Source organism: Corvus moneduloides, chromosome 3 (genome assembly GCF_009650955.1).
Source record: "Corvus moneduloides isolate bCorMon1 chromosome 3, bCorMon1.pri, whole genome shotgun sequence".
Taxonomy (NCBI): Eukaryota; Metazoa; Chordata; class Aves; order Passeriformes; family Corvidae; genus Corvus; species Corvus moneduloides.
The window spans coordinates 107463215-107482312 of NC_045478.1; the positions used below are offsets into that span (position 1 = coordinate 107463215).

At 46.6% G+C, this 19098-nt stretch overlaps 1 protein-coding gene across 1 annotated transcript in view; it reads left to right on the forward strand.

Moving 5' to 3' along the window:
- Positions 1-7217: 7217 nt before the first annotated feature.
- The window catches only part of EHD3 (EH domain containing 3), a 30303-nt gene continuing 18422 nt past the window's right edge, over positions 7218-19098 (forward strand). Inside the window, exons 1-2 of the mRNA XM_032103257.1 lie at positions 7218-7745; positions 14402-14578. Of these exons, the coding sequence (XP_031959148.1) occupies positions 7519-7745; positions 14402-14578 (404 nt within the window). The 5' untranslated portion in view covers positions 7218-7518. The remainder of the gene's footprint in view (positions 7746-14401; positions 14579-19098) is intronic.

The following is a 19098-nucleotide window of genomic DNA, read 5'->3' on the forward strand; positions in this document are numbered from 1 at the left end:
CGTGCCATGATACAGCATTTGGAAGGCTCCCCCACAGAGGAGGCTCTTTGAGACTCAAAATCCCTGCCCCAGGCACCCGAGGACACTGGTCTCAGTCAGGCACCAGTTGATTGTTACTCCCATCGAAGCTGAAGGCCACCAGCAGTCCCTGTGAGAAAACAAACAACCACAGATTGTACTGTTCAACCACACAGAGCCCTCATTTGTTATAAACCCACTCTACAAGTGATCCACAAAGCTTGACCCTCAAGGGCAACCAAGAGAAAATCTTCAAAAGATAACCCTGGAAATGAAATTCAATTTTCTATCTTAGAGTAGACATTTCAGAGATGAAAAAGAATTTAAGTGCCTAACAACTTGCTTACTTTTTCTCCAGATGAAAAATGCTGTCTCTCCCTCCAAACCTTCCCTTTGTACAGCCATTGGCCTTCACGGCTGCAACAACATGATCAACAGACAGAGATAGATTTAAGAGAAAAACAAAGGAAGAAAACAGCCTGGAGACCAGCTGCACTTTATATAGGCAGATAAAACATGTATGAAGAAGAATTTCTCATTTTGCTGCTCTCCAGGAAAAGAAGTGGAGAGCAATTGCCACACTTTGAGCTACACTGAAGAACAAATATTTGAGACTTGATTTTTGGGCATGCAGAGAATTCACAGTGTCTGATAAAATTATTTTAACTTTTCACCAGTTCTCATTAGACTCTGGCATTTATTTGAAAAAGAGTTGAACTTTATATACAGGTCTTGAAATCCAAAGATAATATGAAAAAAACAACGCTTTCAAAAATGAAGGTTGAAATCACCTGAATACGTAGCCTTATTTTCAATAAATTCAGCCAGCACCCCTGACTCTAACAGTGTGTGTTGAGTCTATGATGCTACTTTGTATGTTTTGAAAACCTCCCAGCTGAACCTGCCTGTGTGTTGTTTTAAACTTTTTTCCAAATCACCTGGAAATCTTTGAACAAAAGATGCAATGAAGCATTCTATGTGTCATGAACAGTCACTTCTCAGACAGCAAGTGTTCCACCTTCTGTTTAACCTTCTGCCTGCTGTCTGGCCACAGTCCTGTGCATGAGCAGGCACCAGATACAGATGTATATGACCAGCCAAGGTATTCCTGGAAATCACCTGTACTCCACTCCCCAGTGGTACTGAGCCAGGCTGAATCCGTCCACCACAACAGGTGGAGCAGAATGTGTGCATGTCTCTTCCAGCAATTAAAATTTCTAAGGGAAAGCAGCCAAGTGTAGCAAACAGAGGTTAAAAGCTTTAGAGAGAAGCCATGAACTAGTAGGTTAAATGGATTTGATTCTCTATTCCTTCCACATTCCCCTAGTTAGCATGTTTACCATCTGATCTAAGTCCTTCCACTGCATTAGCATCCTATGATCTCCTCTGAGCTTTCTTAAATGCCTCATCCCTAAGTCTTAAAATGAGAAGCTGAAGAATCTATGGAAAATCCTTCGCTTTCTGTAAAAGTAACTGGACCATGAATTAATTCTCTGAGAGCCTCTTACTCACTCTAGGAGAGGATTTACCTCAGGCAACACTTGGACAGTGGGCAATTTGAGGGCTAAACCTGGGGATGACAGAGCTCAGCCCAGCTCCTCTGATTTAACAAAGACAATCCAAATCTGGGCTGACGAGCTGCTCCTCATTGTGTGGAACAGAGCAGTAAATGTTTGCATGAAAAATAATAAACTTTAGGGTGAGCAGAACAAACGATGCAGGGCCATCTTTTACAACCATTCATGTAATACAGCAGAACACTAGCTGCAGAAATTAGTAGTCATTAGTCAAAATGATAGTGTGAGTGTATTAGGCTTTGGTAATCTTTATTGTAGTCTCTAAACAAACAGTATAAAAACAGCACTTGCAGGTACAACCTCAAGTCTTTGATTAAACACAATGCTGTATTTCAAAAAAAACCCCTCAAGGCTGACTCCTGCTCTTCCTGTGGGCTATTAAAGCAAATAGAAATATCCTGAAAAGAAGCACTGAACTATGTTTTCTCAAAAAATGAATGAATATAGAGACAGGTGGATGACCTTTCCCTGAATTTCCTGTGCTTACATTATTGGCCCAAAAGTTGATGAACACCTTCTGGTGCTGAGATTTTCAAGGTCAAGCAGTGAACCTGCTCCCACTGATCTTAACAAAAAGTCTGTATCAAAAATGCCTGGATGGCTTTCAGAACTTCAAGTAATAGCTCTCTGACCAAAGATTCACTTTTAAAGATTCTGACTGAGATTTAAAAATACATATCCTTTGCTGTGGGAATTTTCCAAGCTACATCGAAATCAGTAGAAATATGAAAATCCCATTTATTCAAGATCTATGCTTTAGCACTTAAGGTCACAACATCCTATACATAAGCATCCCAATCATTAGATATTCTGACTGCTCACAACTCCTGCTAATGACAGATGAAATTTTTGATCTCCGCAGAATACTAAGTGATCAACTATCAGCCAAACCAACTCTAAACAGCAAAAGTGAGATAACAAGGATGCACAAAATCTGGGTTAGCTAAAACACCAGCCTGTGTTGCCAACCACTTGGCAGGCAGAAGCGTTGGAGCTGTGACATGCAGGGCAGCTGCTGTGGCTCATCTAGCTGCTTTATATCACACCCATCCTTCCCACATTTGCTGATACAAACTTTTTGCCTTTCCCTTCAACACCTCCAGAGAACAGCACAGCAGCAGCTGCTGCATTGTGTAACTAATACCCCCATCTGACCCCAGAGGACAGCTTCATCTTAACACCATGCCATGGTGACAGAGTTACACTCCCTTCAAACCCCTTCAAAAAGAAAATCCTAATTCTGTGCTAGCCAGAAATAACTGCTAAATGCCAGCACCAAATACCTCTACATAGCACTTGGCATTTAATGTCCTACCTTCTCCAGGTGTGGTCTCACAGCAAAAGATAATTGTTCTACTGGCAGTGATGCCCGCTGCTCATAAGTAGTGTATTTGTTATCTCTCCCTGTGTGTGTGTTTATGTGCATGTATATATATGTCTTGCATACGTAACCCCAAGAGCCTGTCCTAACCTATCAAATACTGTGGTAGAAGCAGGAGGTGGGGAAAAAAAAGCATACTGAGCAATGACAGAAAACTTCTGGAGAACTCAATGCAAAATATTCCACAGAAGACATAAAAGAACAGGTCAGCCCATCCTGCAGGCTACCGTCTGACTCACCCAGCACTTCAGTGGACAGCAGTTTCCTTGTTTCGTTTGTCACTCGATGATTCAAAGCACAAAACTCCACGTCTCTCCATAAATCACTGACAAGGTAGAACAGGAAGGTGTGTTCAACTGTGTCTTAATACATTTTAACAGGATTGCTGCTTTCAGGTAGGAAGTAGTTCAGAGAGGAAATACTCTCAAAACCCCCATATTTTCTCAGAACAGACGGGGACATGACACTTGGTCAATCAGTTAATCATAACAATTTTTACAAAGAACATTTATGTAAGTTTGATGGAGGTGTATGTCCTATGGCAGAGACAGACAAAATCATTCAAGAGTTATAGACCAAGCTTCTGCACTGCATGGATGGCAAAGGGCTCAGAGGATTTTTCTTTCCAGCATTGATAGACATCCCATCAGTCAGGTCCCTGTGTGCAATACAAGCAGCTTTCCTTGCCAAGCAGATCTAAGGAGGGAGCTTTCTGGAAGCAAGAATGCTTCCCACTCACTGGATGTACATTATCCAGCCCCACATTCCCCATTTTTGGTGGCACTTCTGGGTACTAGCACCTTGTTCCACCTCAGGCAATGAGGGGCTAAGAGCAGTATGGGCAGGGTAGGGAAAAGGACTCTGTGTGTGTGGGTGTGTGTGTACCAAGACACCTGAAAATGGTAGGAGAAAGGTAACAGGAAATATTTCAGAGGAATATGAATGAGCAGTGAGGCCAGGAGAGGAAGGAAGGCAGCAGCTTTCTGAGTTGCAAAGGCAAAGCAATGAGTGAGGAAAGGAATAGACTATGCTGGAGATGATTTTACGTCTCCATATAGGCCATATGGCACCAGCAGGCACTTGAGAATTTTGATGCAGCTGAACCAGAGGAAACTCTCCCTCCCTTACTCATCAAATTAGTACATTTGGTTTAATTCTGGGGGCCTGCTGTACCTTCCTCTCCCTTCTTTCCTTTCCCACAACCCTGGTTATTCCCTGTTGAACCCATGACCACCTGAACTTTTGACACTGTCTCCTCAGGTTTCATACGTGGTAATGGACAAACAGTGGCAGTAACTGCACTGGCAGGAAGTTAATTTTACTGAACTACAGTGCTCCCACAAGCTTCTTGAAACTGTTGATGTGTTATGGTCTGAGTCACCACTTCTTTTCAAATTCTGTGTCTTCAAAATCCCCATCCTCAGATGATCTTTTCTAGGAAGTAAACCTGACCAACCTAAAGGCTGCAGGTAAGCAAACAAACTTGTCACCATTTCACAACATTCAGTTATACAACACTGTGTTTTGCCCCCAAAACCCCAGGTTTCATTTTGTGGGCAAATGCTACATGACTTAGTCCAGCCTCACTGACTTTCAGCAAAGTGGAAGTGAATCTTTTCCAGCAAGCCTCTCTCTCCTGGTCAAGGCAAGCATCCAGCTAAGTGACTGCCAGCCCTGTGTACCAACAGCAGGAACATGACTGAGAAACTACAGAACTAAAAGTTAAATCCATCATATCTTTTAAGATAAAGACAAATTCTATACTAGAGGACTGTAGCAATCCCCACCAGTATCAGACAGAGGTAGATTCTGAGTACTGCAGCAGAGTAGCTTCTGTGCAGGCCAGTCAAGGGAGAGCTTTTACATTTTAAAAATGTAAATTATTTTTAAAAACCTCAGTTTACTCAAGACTGCACTATAAGACCAATCTACCCAACAGAAAACCATCCATTAAAGCACCTCTGATTAAGAAAAGGAATAAATAATGAAAACAGATTAAAACTTTCAGTTTGATTCTGCCAGAAAGAAAAACCTAATTATACTGTAAACTTCCTTTCGTAATTTTACTTCCCTTTGTTTTTAGCAAGCTCTATACTTCAAGGTAAAGATAGTTCTTGAGGAAGTCAATCTCAAATGGCTAGGAAAACAGACTGAAAAATAAATAAAATTGTGCAATGTTCGTGAGACACCTAAAGAAAGTCTGTACAGACTGTCAAGTTGTGATCTGCCCCAGTGATAATGAACCCACAGAAAAGGGACTCTCTTTGGTCAAGGCAAAGAAACTTCTTTTTTTTTTTTTTTTTTTGGGCCATTTGGCCAGTGGGTATGCATATTTATGATTAGTACAATTTAATGATTAATATCCTCACCTTGTAAACGGGGAACAATCATGCTTCTGCCACACCTGTAGCAGTCAGCTCCTACAGCCTGCACAAGAGAAACCTTGCTTTGCTCCCCATTCACTGCATTCAGGAAGGGCACCAAGATGGCCTGGGGAGATTTACAATCAAAGGCTTCCTGGCCTGACCTTTACTCAGCTCTGAGGATAACACAAGCAAGCACCAAAGAGACTCCACATATAGCTGTAGAAATGCCAGAGCGCCATCGGAGGAGCACAGCCCTTAAAGGGCAGAACTAGCTAGAAGATGAAAGCAAGATTCTTCCTACAAAATGAGTGATTCTTGCCAAAATGTTGAATTCTATGGGGCCTTTCATTTTCAGGAGTTTTCACTGGAAAGGAGTCATCAAATTCTTAAAGCCAAAAGCCTCTATTTATAAAACTAAAGAAATGAGGGAAATTAGTCTTAAGGAGGTTTCAAAACATCAGTTCCACTTTCAGCTCTAGGCATTGGCAGGAAAGCACAGAAGTCTGATCTTCAGAAAATACAGTCAGCCTGCTATGTTGTTCCAGAAAAAGAAAACTGGACCCTGGAGTCATTGCTTGCACCTCATGGGTCAGGCCATGCCAGAGAGCATACGAGTGCCTGGGATCACACAATGGGGACAAGGAAGGTGTCTTCTCCTGCAGTAGAAGGCATAAAAATGGACCTGGATCATTGTTCAGGCACACAAGGCCACAGTCTCCATGTGTCCCCCTTCCTGTGGGGAAAAAAAAAAAAAAAAAAAAGTTTTAATGCAGAGCTGCCTCTGCTTATGCAAGATCTGGGCTCCTCCTGGCAGTAAAGGGCTGGGAAAGGGCAGGAACTGCCACACAGCAGGACCGCTTCCAAAACTGCCTCTTGCCACATTTTTTGGACCCGTGGGGCAAACTAAAGTGAAAAAGCCTTTAGGAGACATTTTAGGGAAAAAATCCTGCTTTATCCCAGCTGTGCAGTGGAGATGAGGAGAGCCTGGCAGAGGAGCTGACGGCCAGCACCAAGGACAAGCTGATCCTCAGACTACTCCTGGAAAACCTGTGTGGCTGTCCTATCACCCCTCATTGCTGGAGGAACGAAGGAGTGGGGACAGCCGATAATTTGCCCGTCTCATCTGCTTAGATGGAGAACTCCTCCAGGCACAGCCAGAGCCACGAGCCCCAGGCAGTGAGGGGCAGCAGTGCAGCCAAATCATTGGGCTGGAGAAAGAATAGCCCAAGAGACAACTGAGAGCACACCTCATCAATGTGTATAAATATCTCAGGTGGGGGTTTCAAGGGGACGGAGCCAGGTTCTTCTTAGCAGTGCCGAGCAACACGACAAGAGGCAATGGGCAGAAACTGATGCACAGGAAATTCCACCTGAACACGAGGAAGAACTTCTTTATTGTGCTGATGACCACACATGGAACATGTTGTCCAGAGCGGTTGTGGACTGCCCCTCACTGGAAATATTCCAGAACATCTGGACACAATCCTGTGCCATGTGCTCTGGGATGACCATGCTTGAGCAGGGAGCTTGGAGCAGATGACCCAACTGGGATCCCTTCCACCCTGACCCATTCTATGATAGGCTGGAGAGCCAGCTGAGGCTGGCAGTGCTCAGGAACAGCCGGCTCCCTCTCAGATTTGCACTCGCAGGGCTCATTTCAGTGGATTTTTTTAGGTTTATTTCGACGCGAGGAGAGGAAGAGAATAAAATGGCGGCCGGGCTCAAAATCCCGCCAACGGCCCCCAGGGGGCGCGGCGGGACCCGGCCCTCCCCGCTGTCCAACATGGCGGCGCCCGGTGCGGCTTCACCCGCCGGGGAGAACGGGCGGCGCCTGCCAGGAACCGCCGACTTCCGGCGCCCGCCCCTTTCCTGGGGCCGGCCCTCCGCGCCATGCCCACGCCGGGAGCCGGCGGCGTGAGGGGAGGCGGTGCCCGCCGGTGCCGCTGGGCCGGGGCTGCGCGGGCGAGCCGCTCCTTCAGCCTCCCGCGGGGACTGCTTTCTGGCTGAAATCGCCGGCGCAGGTGGCGTGAGGGCGGGCGGCCCTCGCGGGTGGGCGCTGGAGCGGAGTGAGGCCCGGCCGGCCTGAGGGGGATGCGCGGGTAGCCCGCGCCCGCAGCCAGCCCAGCCCAGCCCGGCCCCGGTGGTCGCTGCGGAGCTGGCGTCAGGCGGCCACAAGATGTTCAGCTGGCTGGGCACCGACGACCGTCGGAGGAAGGACCCGGAGGTGTTCCAGACGGTCAGCGATGGCCTGAAGAAGCTCTACAAGACCAAGCTGCTGCCGCTGGAAGAACACTACAAGTTCCACGAGTTCCACTCGCCCGCCCTAGAGGATGCCGACTTCGACAACAAGCCCATGGTGCTCCTCGTGGGGCAGTACTCCACTGGGAAGACCACCTTCATCAGGTAAAATCCAGCTGCCCGTCGCTCCCCCTCCCAGGGACGCCTGCACCCTCAACGCCCGGGGACCGGGGTGGGGCAGAACGTGTCTCTGCTACCCGTGCTATGCGTTAAAAACCCTTTTTTTACCCCCTTCGCGTCCCCTCAACAGCTTTTCGTTGAAAAGTCACCTCCACTCAAACGTGGAGCATTCCTTCACAAGCGCAGAGTGGTGTGAGATGTCCCATGGAACACCGACGTGGCAAAAAGTAGCCCAGGGCAGGGCTGAGGAGTGCAGGCAGGTCAGGAGTGTGGAGATGTGAGTCACTGGGGCCCTCCTGGCCGTTCAAAGTGCAAAGGCTTTGGGAAGCCCGCGGGCATTCCCGTGCCTGCACTGCCCAGGCTGACCCTTTTAGTAGCCATTCTTTTCAGTTTGCTGTAGCTTTTGAATGGGGAGGCAGCTTTAAAGGGAGTGCTTCGGTCTGCAGGTGGTCTGACACTTGCATCCGTCTTTTTCTGCATTGTCCCAGACAACACTCAGAACCCGCTCAGAGCAGCGTGTGTGCCTGTGCACAGAGAGACCTGCCCCTCTTCAGGGCTCCAGAAGTAAAGCCCTGTTTTAACTGTGTCCTGCTCAGACGAGATGCTGGGAGCAGCAATTTCCTTTCGAACTGTAAAGAAAGAGCAGCTGCCAGCAGCTCTTTCATTTCGATGATGTGACACTGTCGCAGAGAGGGTTAAACTTTTCCGACTGGACTTGGTTGCAGGAATCTCTGTTCAGCCATGCTGATAGTTCAGCTTGCAGCAGCCTTTCCCTCGGGATCATAGCTGAAGCTGCGCTGTCTGTGTTTCCTATGTGATTCATAAGCTAAGCGTTAAATTCCAGCCTTTTTCTGGCGTGGCTGTGTTGAAATCTGTGGAATTACCCCAGTGTAAATCTGGACGCGAGCCACAGGCAGCCAGCCCTTTGTTCTACCAGTATTTCTTGGTGAAGGAGGGAACTGCAGAGAGTAGAGAGAGGTGAATCAAATTGACTGTACCTCTAAGGCAGTGACCTTGAGAAATGCAGGGGCTTTTTTTTTTTATGTGCTGTAATATTCCTGCTGCTAAATTTCCTGGTCGGGAGCCAAGAACAGAATGCATTTCTGCTACCTTGGCATGTACCTGGCAAACAAAGTTTAGGAGTTAAAAGGTTTTTCTCATATGAGAAGGTCAGGTGGATGGTGAAGGGGTGCAAAAGACCCAAGGAAGTATTTTGTACATGTTTGCAAAGGGAAAAATAGAGAGGATGGCACAGCTGCCTGGTGCCAACCCAAATCTTTGTTCTGTGACTTGGTACCAAACCTCTTTGAAAAGCTTTTTCGGTCGTCTGGGTTACAGACACTCAGAGCCTGACCACGAGGAGGTTGCTGAATTCCTGATAAGGCTGTCTAACTAAAGCATCTCTTCCTAATTCTTTTCTTTGGATTGCCAGCATGTGTTTCCCTGCAGTCTCACCTGCATACTGTTAGCAGAGACTTCCTGCCTTTGCCCCTCTCTATTCAGGGGAGTCCTTTTTCTGTAAGCCTCAGCCTCTTTTGCAGAAAGTTTGGGTGCCTAGAGCATGGTCCAGGCAAAAGAAGATTGAGGCTTAGCTCATGTGGGGTGGCAGCAACAACCTCTTTGCTGTCAGCAAGTGGATCTGAGCCTCTCTGACAGCTGCTTTTCACTTGAGCTTGTGTCCTCTTCTGTCAGTTTTTTCTGGGCACAGGGCTGAGATGAGACTATGGTCAAGCAGAAGTGACCAAGAGTTTTGGAAGCTTCTGCTTCACAGGAGTACCAAACGGACCTGAGAAGGCCTTCCGAAAAGGCAGTCTTCTCTTCAAAATAGTAACTAAGAAGGTGAAAGTTGAGAACTCTGGTAGAAGCCCAGGGTCTCTAACAGTAGGAGAACTGTGAGAGTCTGTTGCTCCAGTGTGTTCCCAGTCAAAGACCAGAAAACCTCGTGTTGCTCGTGATAGGCTTCCAGCGTGAGCTTGCAGGCACTGGTCATTAAAGAGCTGGGATAAGCACCAGATTAGCGTCCAGAGTTATTGTGGGAAGGCAAGTGGGAGCTAAAGCTGAGAGCAGGGAGGGGTTAAAGGGGGCTGGGGGAGGAAGTGGGAGGGTTGACAACCATTATGTCTTAGCACTAGAGTGAAGCAAGAAACAGTCTCTGGACATTCCTTCCATAATCTTGTCAGGATGGGGGATAATTAGTGTTATCCTTATGTATCAATTCCACTCTTAAATTGCATCCTGCTTGTACTGCCATGCAATTTAGGGAGATGACTTAATGCCACTAAACAATCATGTGGAAAGAACTCAGTCCCAGTTTACCTGGATCCCAGGACACCTTACCAAAAAAAAAAAAAAAAAAAAAGACCCTTAGTCACCTACCTAAGGAATGTCCGTCTTCCAAACCTTTTTCCTTGTTTTGGGAAATCTGAGGTGAAACAAGGAAGAAGTGCAAGGCTCTGAAGCACCTAAGCTGCAACATCTTGCAGTGAGGCTTCTCTCTCGTCAGGAGCTGATGGCAGAATAAAGGCAGTCAAGGTCAGCAGTGAGAAACATTCTTGTGTGGGTCAGCGCCAGTGAAGCGAGACCAGAGCCAGGTTTGTTTTCAGTGGAACCAGTCTGTTCCCTTTTCTGCTTACCAGGACACAGAACTGAGCCTTTCTCTGCTATGTGAAAGGTGTTGCTAATGCAGCTTTTCCATTCCTGCTTCCTGCTGTATCATCTCTTTGTGCTCACTCCCATTTCTCTCCTTGGTATGTATTTGGCTGATGCTTTTCCACAGGGTTGGGGACTGAAAGTCAGTGCTGGTTAGGGCAAGGCAACACTTCTACCTGGGAATATCTGACAGCCACAGCAGGATCTCACTGGAGCTTGCCTTTATAACGTTATTGCTTTTTATGTTTCCTGTGAGAGGGTGGGAGTGCAGGACAGAACATTACTCTCCTAATTAACTTAGATTCCTTGATCATTTCTAAAAATAATCCTGGCTCGAGTCCAGCCATCCTGCTAATAAAATAAACAAGCCTGCCAGAGCCCTACTGACTGTCAACATAGCTTGCTTTTCTGGTGTAGCCACCCCTTCCTCCTACAGCTAATCATTTACACGTCTTGGCCTCTCCATACTTTTGTCACAGGCTACACTCAGAGCTCTGGTGTGCCTTCCCCGTGCGGCCCTGAACCTTTCATCTCTGCCTGCATCAGGCTGTTGTCACCATTTCCTTCTGCTCTACCCTTCTTCCCTTTCCCGCTCGCCATCACCTCTGCTGCCACACTCATCGGCATCCTGCAGGGCTCCTGCATGACTCATCACGGGCAGGCAGCCCCTTCCCCCACATCCTGCGGCACTCCTGCCCAGCGAGCCCAGCCTCTCCTTACCCATCTCCAAATCTGCCTGGGAAAGGGGACCCCAAGCTGGGCTGGCACTAATGCAGCTGCTTTCCTGCCCTGTCCCTTACCAGGAACAGGCCTGCAATGGGCAAACAGCATGATGCTTCCAGCCACACACCGGCTCCAGACACTTCTCTAAAATGCAGATTGGTCATAAAAAACCTATTCCCCTCCTACCTGGGGTACTCTGCAGACTTCCCTAGCCTGGCTGGAGGTCACTCCCCCATGCTTTTAAAGGTGTTCAGCCGTTCAGCTTAAGGCATGCAGCACTGGCAGGGGAAATTGCTTGCTAGGGTTGGTGTTTTCCACAGCTATTGTTTGCTCCTCTCTCCCAGAAATCCCCACAAGTGTGACAGCTGCATGTGTTCTCTAGCTTGCCTCTGGTAGCCAGGGCAGGCTGTGTCACTGCAGAGCAGAAGTGCTTCCCCCCATCAGGCAGTGTCAATACAACCCCTTGTATTTGTGCTTTGCACAATGAGATTCTTGTGCTGCTGACACCCTGCTGCACAATGTACCCAAATCTCCCAGAGAGGCCTCACTTAAAATAGATGCTGTGATAGTGGGCAGTCCAATCTTCATCTCCCTGGTTTCCTACCACTTGTTGCACATTAAGTCAATAACATTGGTGTGTAGCTACTTCTTTTGTGCTTTTGTTGGGATTTTTTGCTTTGTATTTTTTTGACTCTTACACAAGAAATAAACACAGAAATGCTTTGAAACATTAGCTGAGCAGAGCTGTGATAAAATTCTTCCAAGCAGGCTGTCTGGAGGAGTGTTGCTATTACACACAGGACTTTTGGTTAGACTTTCTGGGAAGCTTTGTTTATAAATAACAAAACACCCCCCTTCAACTATTTTTTACTTCTGCTCAGAAGCTGTCATATTACACGTGCATCTCAAGCCTGTAAAAAAGAAAAACAGTGGTTGTTACAGCAAGGCTGCAACCTGACATTGGGAGTAAGGGGCCTTTCTCAAAAGCACTTCACTTGTTGCATTTGACAATTGTTAACACTGCCTGTTTCTTTTCTCTCTAGTATTTGCATGGGGAGGATGCAAACATTTATTTCTATGGATTCAGTGAATTCCCATCTATATAAATCCACTGGCTTGACAGCAATGTCCATCAGGGGCTAGGGTTTGAATTGCCATCTAGGAGGCACAAACTTAGGTTTCCAGAGTCTGACTTAGTGGCTTCTAACCTAGCAAACAGTTGTGTCAGTGTAAAGAGCTTTCCAGGGAATTAAGCCAGGAACATTCATATGACAGTTTACAGAGCCCTTGGTGGGAGAGAAGCAGCCCTACCTTGTTCTCAGGTGCTTCAAGCTAGAGAGGAGTTACTACAGCTGCCAGGAAGGTGTATTGTAATCGCCAGCCAGAGAGGTGGCACACACCAGCACTACCTGCAGTCTGCTTAAGTAATGACCCACTTTTATAGGAAAGTTTGAGAAACCCCTGTATGGTTTAGATAAATAGGATATATCTACCCTAGTGTAGTAGGTCAGAGGGCTGCTCTCTTCCTGGATTATTTCAGGTCTTTTAGGAGCTGATCAACAGCTGCTGTTGCATCTCAGAGTTCTGCAGTTAAGAAGAGTCACTTCTGGTGAGCATGGGACTTGGAAGTCACTTTGGACAAAAGATACTAGAAAATACATGATAATACACCAGTAAAGGAGGTGTGGTCAGCTCCTAAGGGAATTATGGATGTCATTTCTGGAGGTATTCTTGTTGCAGCATGAGTGTGTACCAAACCAGATAAGTAGCAGTGACTTGTCCTGGGTATACATTTGGTTGTTTTACCTCTAGATCCAGTTGATTTGGCCTTGCCCATTGGGAACTGAAGACATATTTACTGACACGGTATCAATAAATAGCCTGCACAATTTTTTTGTTGTTGCTTCTTAAACACTGGATAGTGATTACCTGTGTTAAAATGACAGTGAAAGCAGGAACTCCTAAAAAGTTATCACAGGCCTTCATGTCAATGGTCCTGTAGTCCCTCACACAGGGACTTCCCTCACTTAAGACTCACCTGAGTGAACCAGTTCTGGTGCTTAGACATATCAGTCACAGTCAGGAAAAAAATCTCCAGTCCTTCTCCTATTTCCTTTTCCACATCCCCATAATCTACTTTTAACACCACGGCAATTCTGTAATAATCTTTCTACCTACTAAGGATTAGGTCAAAGCAATGGAAGAGGAAGTGCCAGCTACCCTTTGGCAACAAGCAACATGTTATTACACTAACCTTCATAGTGTGGTAGTCATTCTATTCTTCATGTAACTAGCCAGAGCTTATCACTTGTCAAGTCCCTCTGACACCATCTCATACTGAGGGCTAGACCTGTTCTAGCTACCTTCTGCAAGCCACATGGATGTAATGGTCTTAGTTTTCAGCACAGCTTCAGCAGGTGGTTTTCTGCATCCAAACACACAAACACAGACCTGGCCTCAGTGATGGCATTTGGCACCTCCATGAGCCAAAGGGAACTGTCCCATGCACGCAGCATTAACCCACCCTGAATTTGGCAGGGTAAGTTAGTATATGCTGCCAGGGTCCTATTCAAAGTCCTACAGCCCCATGGGTGACTATCTTTCCCTGAAATTTGCCAAATTACCTTCAATATAGGATGCTGTACTTACTGTGCTATCTAGCTTGATGCATAGCTTGGAATATACTCCCCCACCCACATGCGTAGCGCTCAATATGCTTGAGCAGTTTGTAGTGCAGACCTGTAGCTGCATTTCAGAAGCACACAAGGACAGAGACTGAGACTTCAGTCAAGTGCAGGGGAAGCTGGCATTTAAGCAACTGATTTGGACTGGGGGCTAAGCACATTAGTTGGATGAGTCTGCTGAAATGAGCAGCAGCGAAGTAATTGATATTGGCACCAAGAGCCAGTAGGGTTTCTGGATTAACTCTGTGATTGCAGTGAACTGCTGTTTTTACTTCACTGGGCTAAGTCTGTTCCAAATGTCTTGAGGATTGAAGTACACAAAATGATGCAACATGATGAGAATCTCTTCCCAGCAGCTATAATCATCTCAATTTCTTAATCCACCTTAAATGAGCTTTCAATGTTGAGATCCTAAGTAGAAAAGATACCAAGACATTTATCAAACGATTCAGTGACAGTGCTAAAAATAGTCTCAGAAGGATCCATGCTCTTGAGCTTCATAATTGCGCTGCAATCTTCAGTACAACTCCTTTAGGACTTAGGCAGCTCATGTCTCATGCCCACACCCTGTTTTTTGACTTATAGGTACCTGCTGGAGCAGGATTTCCCAGGGATGAGGATTGGACCAGAGCCTACAACTGACTCCTTTATAGCAGTTATGCAAGGAGATGTGGAAGGAATCGTTCCTGGAAATGCGTTGGTGGTGGATCCCAAAAAACCGTTCAGGAAACTCAATGCCTTTGGCAATGCCTTTTTGAACAGGTCAGTACTCAAGAACTCCCTTGTTCTGCAGAGTAAAGTTATAACCTAATGAGCAGCATAGCGAGTAATGTAAAGGGATAAGGCACTTCTTTTCCTCCCATCCACATGGCTGATGCAACGCCAATCCAGTCCTACCAGATGCACGTAAGTCATTCACTGAAGGGCTGATAAATTCAAGTGGGACAAACCTTCATTTTACTTGAACAAACAAAACAAAAACGACACCACAGCCTAAGCTCATTTTACAGGAGACTAGAGGTAAATATCTTCATTACACTTGCTCTCCCCCGCTTCAGTATTTCTAGCTTCTTCCATTTGCAATCAAAACCAGGCTCTCTCTGTTCCCATGCCTTACACATACAACCTCAAATTGATGACCACTCTAATGTGTTTCCTGTAAAAAAATGTAGCAGGGTGTTTGGACAGTGGCTGTGTGTCATGAGGACTATAACCTTTCCATCCCCTAGACCCAGCCCAGCCATAGGGAGATTTTGGATCTAGGCCTTGCAGGAAGCCAGCAGCACACACCCATATCCTAGATGAGCACAAACTGTGCTGCAGAAGGCAACAAACTGACTACACCCATCATCAACGCCTTCCCTGCTAACACAGTGTAGGAGACACTGGAAACATGGCAGTTGCTCAGCCAAAGAGCCAGGAAAGCTGGGCTGGGCTCTGGCTCCAGTTCTATCTTCGAGCTTAGAGAATGACTGTCCAGAGGGTGCAGCATCTCCTAGCAGCACTGACCACAGGAGTGCTGGTGTAGGCTGCAGAGAGGCAGGGAATGGACCTGCAGAGAAGCATGGGGAGAAGCTTGCCGGCAGGAGAGGGACCTAGCTGGAGTCACTGCTGTGTGAAGAACCTCACAGTGCCTCAGGGTGACTCTGGAAGCAATATCTGATCACTGCACAGGACCATCATTCAAATGCATCAATATGATCCTGCACCGGAGAGACTTGGAGAAGTTTTTGATGTTTCGTAGGGCCCAGAACATCTGCACCTGACCAACAGTTAGGTCATGTGACTGCCCACTCCCTACACCAGGGCAGAAAGGTGATTTCCCCTAAGAAAACAACAGGCCTCTTGCCTGGAGTGCAGAGATCGCAGATGAAGAGGACATAATTCAGAGCAGCTCAGCTGATAGCCAAGAGCAGCCACAGCTGGCAGACAGTTCACTGCAGAGAAGGAACATTAGGCCAGGCATGGGGGGCAAAAAACAAACACTTCTGAACTAGCCTGATGGATGTGTCCTGAATGCAATTTGCTCCTGATACAGCAAGGAATCTCTGCATGCATTAACCCAGTTCACTGTATCATGCTGTGCTCTTGTGATTCTTCTACTCTTCCTTCTCCTGAGGAAGGAGTCAACCCTGTGCATTCAGCAGGGCAGAGGGACACAGCAGTGATTCAGCAGCAGCATAAGTGCAGTCCTTCTAGTGATGCAGGGAGTAGCCACAGCAGCTAATGACAACCTTCTCTTGCTGACATGAAAAAAGAGGGGGTAATGATTTCTAAACTGACAGAGGAGACACTAAGGGGGACTAGCTCAGCTCTGTGAGCATCACAGTGCTGAAAATGCAGATGCTAATGCCCAGCTAATTAGGAAATTAAACACATGCAAGAGTTGACGCAGAGGGCCGGAAATTGAGCAGATGTAAGTCCCTGGTGCACCCACTGGACCAGATCAAGCCACCCACACTTACTTCTCCAGTGGGCCTGGCTTCTTTGCTGGAGACAAGCAGAGCTATCTCTGCCTTGCACATCTCTTGCTGCTGCCATGTATATGCCAAGGTCATGACCTTAGCTAGGAGGCTGTGAGCAAGAAATTTGCAGAAGGGAGCTAGTCTCCAGGAGCCACACCTCTAAGCCAAGATAAGAGTGACTATGGGCAAGTCTGCTTTGCCCATGGATGGTTAAAGGTAACACTTGACTGTGAGCATCAGTGAAAAGGAGCAGCAACATGAGGCAGTAGCATTCACACAGGCCAAGCTGGTCTTGGCTGAGAGGTGGCAGCCGCCAGCACTGTGTCCTGTGGGGTGCAGAGCCTGCTGGTCCAGAAGTGAGCATCCACCCTTAGCTGGGACTCCCTCCCCAGCAGAGACTGGGATCTGCTGCTTTCCAGAAGCAGGGGAAGACTGGTATAGTCAGGATTTGGCTGGGAGACAAGCAAGTTGTGCTGTTCAGAGCCTGTATCCTCCCTCCATTCCCAGGAGATGGAGCACCTACCCATACCTGGGAGATAGGGCTGCTCAGGCCTGAAAGGAAGACAGCAGATCTGCAGAATCCTGTCTCTTGTCTGCTCTTCTTGCCTCAGGTTGTTCCTGGGCATTGAGAGAAGGACTTGCTTTCCTTTCTCCAACTAGGCTGGCCAAACCCCACCTCTGGGAAGATTCCAGAGAGATTAGAGGTTGCACCTTGTTATCAGGAAGACTTGTTTGGCACCAAGGGCCTGGAGCAAAATCAGGAATCTCGCCCATTACTTTCATATCAAATTGACTAGGTTACAAGAATTCCCCCATCCCCAAAGTTTGTTTTGGGAAGCTAAGGTGGAGTCAGTCCTGGTTTTGTGTTTTGAACAGCAGGAGAGGTGGATAACAGGTTGATCCTTCAGCCCTATGCTCTGCCTGTAGAGGTGGTGAAACTCTAGTTTGGCACCACGTTCTTCCCTTCATATGGCCCCAAACAGAATTAGGTCATGCTCCCTGAGGTCCTGCAGTTCTGCTGGCACAACAGGAAGGCAGCAGCCTTAACTCTGCCTACAGAGCCAGAAAGCACTCATTCATGCTGGCCTCTGACCTTATATCTAAAATCTCCTGTGGAGTACTTCTCCTAGAGAAACCAGTGGAAAATCCCCCTGCCCCATTTAATATTACAGCACAGGGAATACTCAGGGCTGTAACAATGGAGAGCAAACCTGGGTTGGCAGGACAAGGGAATAACATGACCTCCTGAGCCTTTTGTTCTCTGCTGTTGTGCCTGGCACTCAACAGGATAATCAAGCCAGTCCCCCTCTTTGATATGAGGTATTACACATTCAGAAATGCTCCCTGTTACCACCTGCCAAGCTGGGGATGTGGGAAGCTGTAATATGTGGTCTGAAATAGCTGACAGCTTTGGGGAGGAGACACTCTTTAACCCGTGAGGATTCACTCTTGTCAGAATCTCCTTGGAGTCATACAAGCAGAACAGTTGGGGTGAGGTTGTAGCATAGCCTGGAGGAGTTCAGAGATGCAGGGGCTTCTGCAGAGCCAGACACTCATCAGAGCACTGCAGGGCCCCATCTGCCTTGACTGCACTGAGTAGTCCTTCTGCCAACCCCCATCCTTTGTGGTTCTGCCTCCTCCCACAGGAACATGTTTTTTGTGCCTGGATGTCACACCACTCTATTAATATGCATATGTACACACACACACACACATATGCTTGTGTGCCTGGAATGCCATCACAAAAAGGCTATCCATGAAATGCTACCAGGAGCTACAGAAGCAGATAGGCTTTCACTGTCCTTTCCTGTTACTAGCAACTGAAATAGATGAGCTGCAGCCACAAAGCACAAGTGACTGTTCTTAGGCTGTGATTTGCATAGATACAGGATGGGGAACAACTAGCTAAAGAGCAATTACACGTAAATGGAGCTGCAGAGCGGGGAGCAGTGAATTACAAACTGAATGTGAGTTAACAGTGTCATACTGCTGTTAAAAAGGCAAACATGTCACTGAGATGTATAAACAGGACTGTCATCTGTAAGAGATAAGGAGCAATCCATCCACTCTGCTCACCACTATCAGGGCCATGGCTGGAGTACGTCAGCTTGTGGCATCATGCCTGAAGAAATATGTGAAGCAGTTTGAGAGGACCCAAAGGAAGGCTTCAAGGGTCTTCAGGGATTTAGAAATGAGCTGGAAAGGCAGCTAGAGAGAACTGGAAGAGATAGGAAAAAGAAAAAAACAACTACCAAACTGTTTTCTATAGAGGAAAGACTGAGAGGAGCAGGATGACAATAGTGAACATTGTGACAAGAGGGGAAAGTAAATAATTTTCCACATCTACTGTGTTTGTGACTGAGTGGCATTGTAGCATACAAAATTTAGATTAGACATTAAAAAAAGAGGCTTTACTGTAAAGATTATTAAGTAATGGAGTAGACTCCCAGAAAACGTTGGTGAGTCTGCATTGTCATGGATTTGAAGAACACTTTAGACAACCTGATTGATCCTGCCTTGAGGCAGGATGATAGACTAAGCAACCTCTTGAGATCTCATGCTGCCTATGCTTTAGTACTTCCATGGTGCAATAATAGCATGCTTTTTGTCTGTTTAAGACCAGATTTGAAAGAGAACAAAAGTCCTACAGCATTGCTGTTGTTTTTTTTTTTAAGCGAAGTTATTTCAGTTCACTTGAGTTCAGGACTCTACAGGGGAATGCTTAAGCAAAGAAAAACAAGTACCACTTCTTGTTAAAATCTAAACAGCATATAAATGAAAACCCAAATGTTTTCATAATTTCAATTTGGGGGCCTA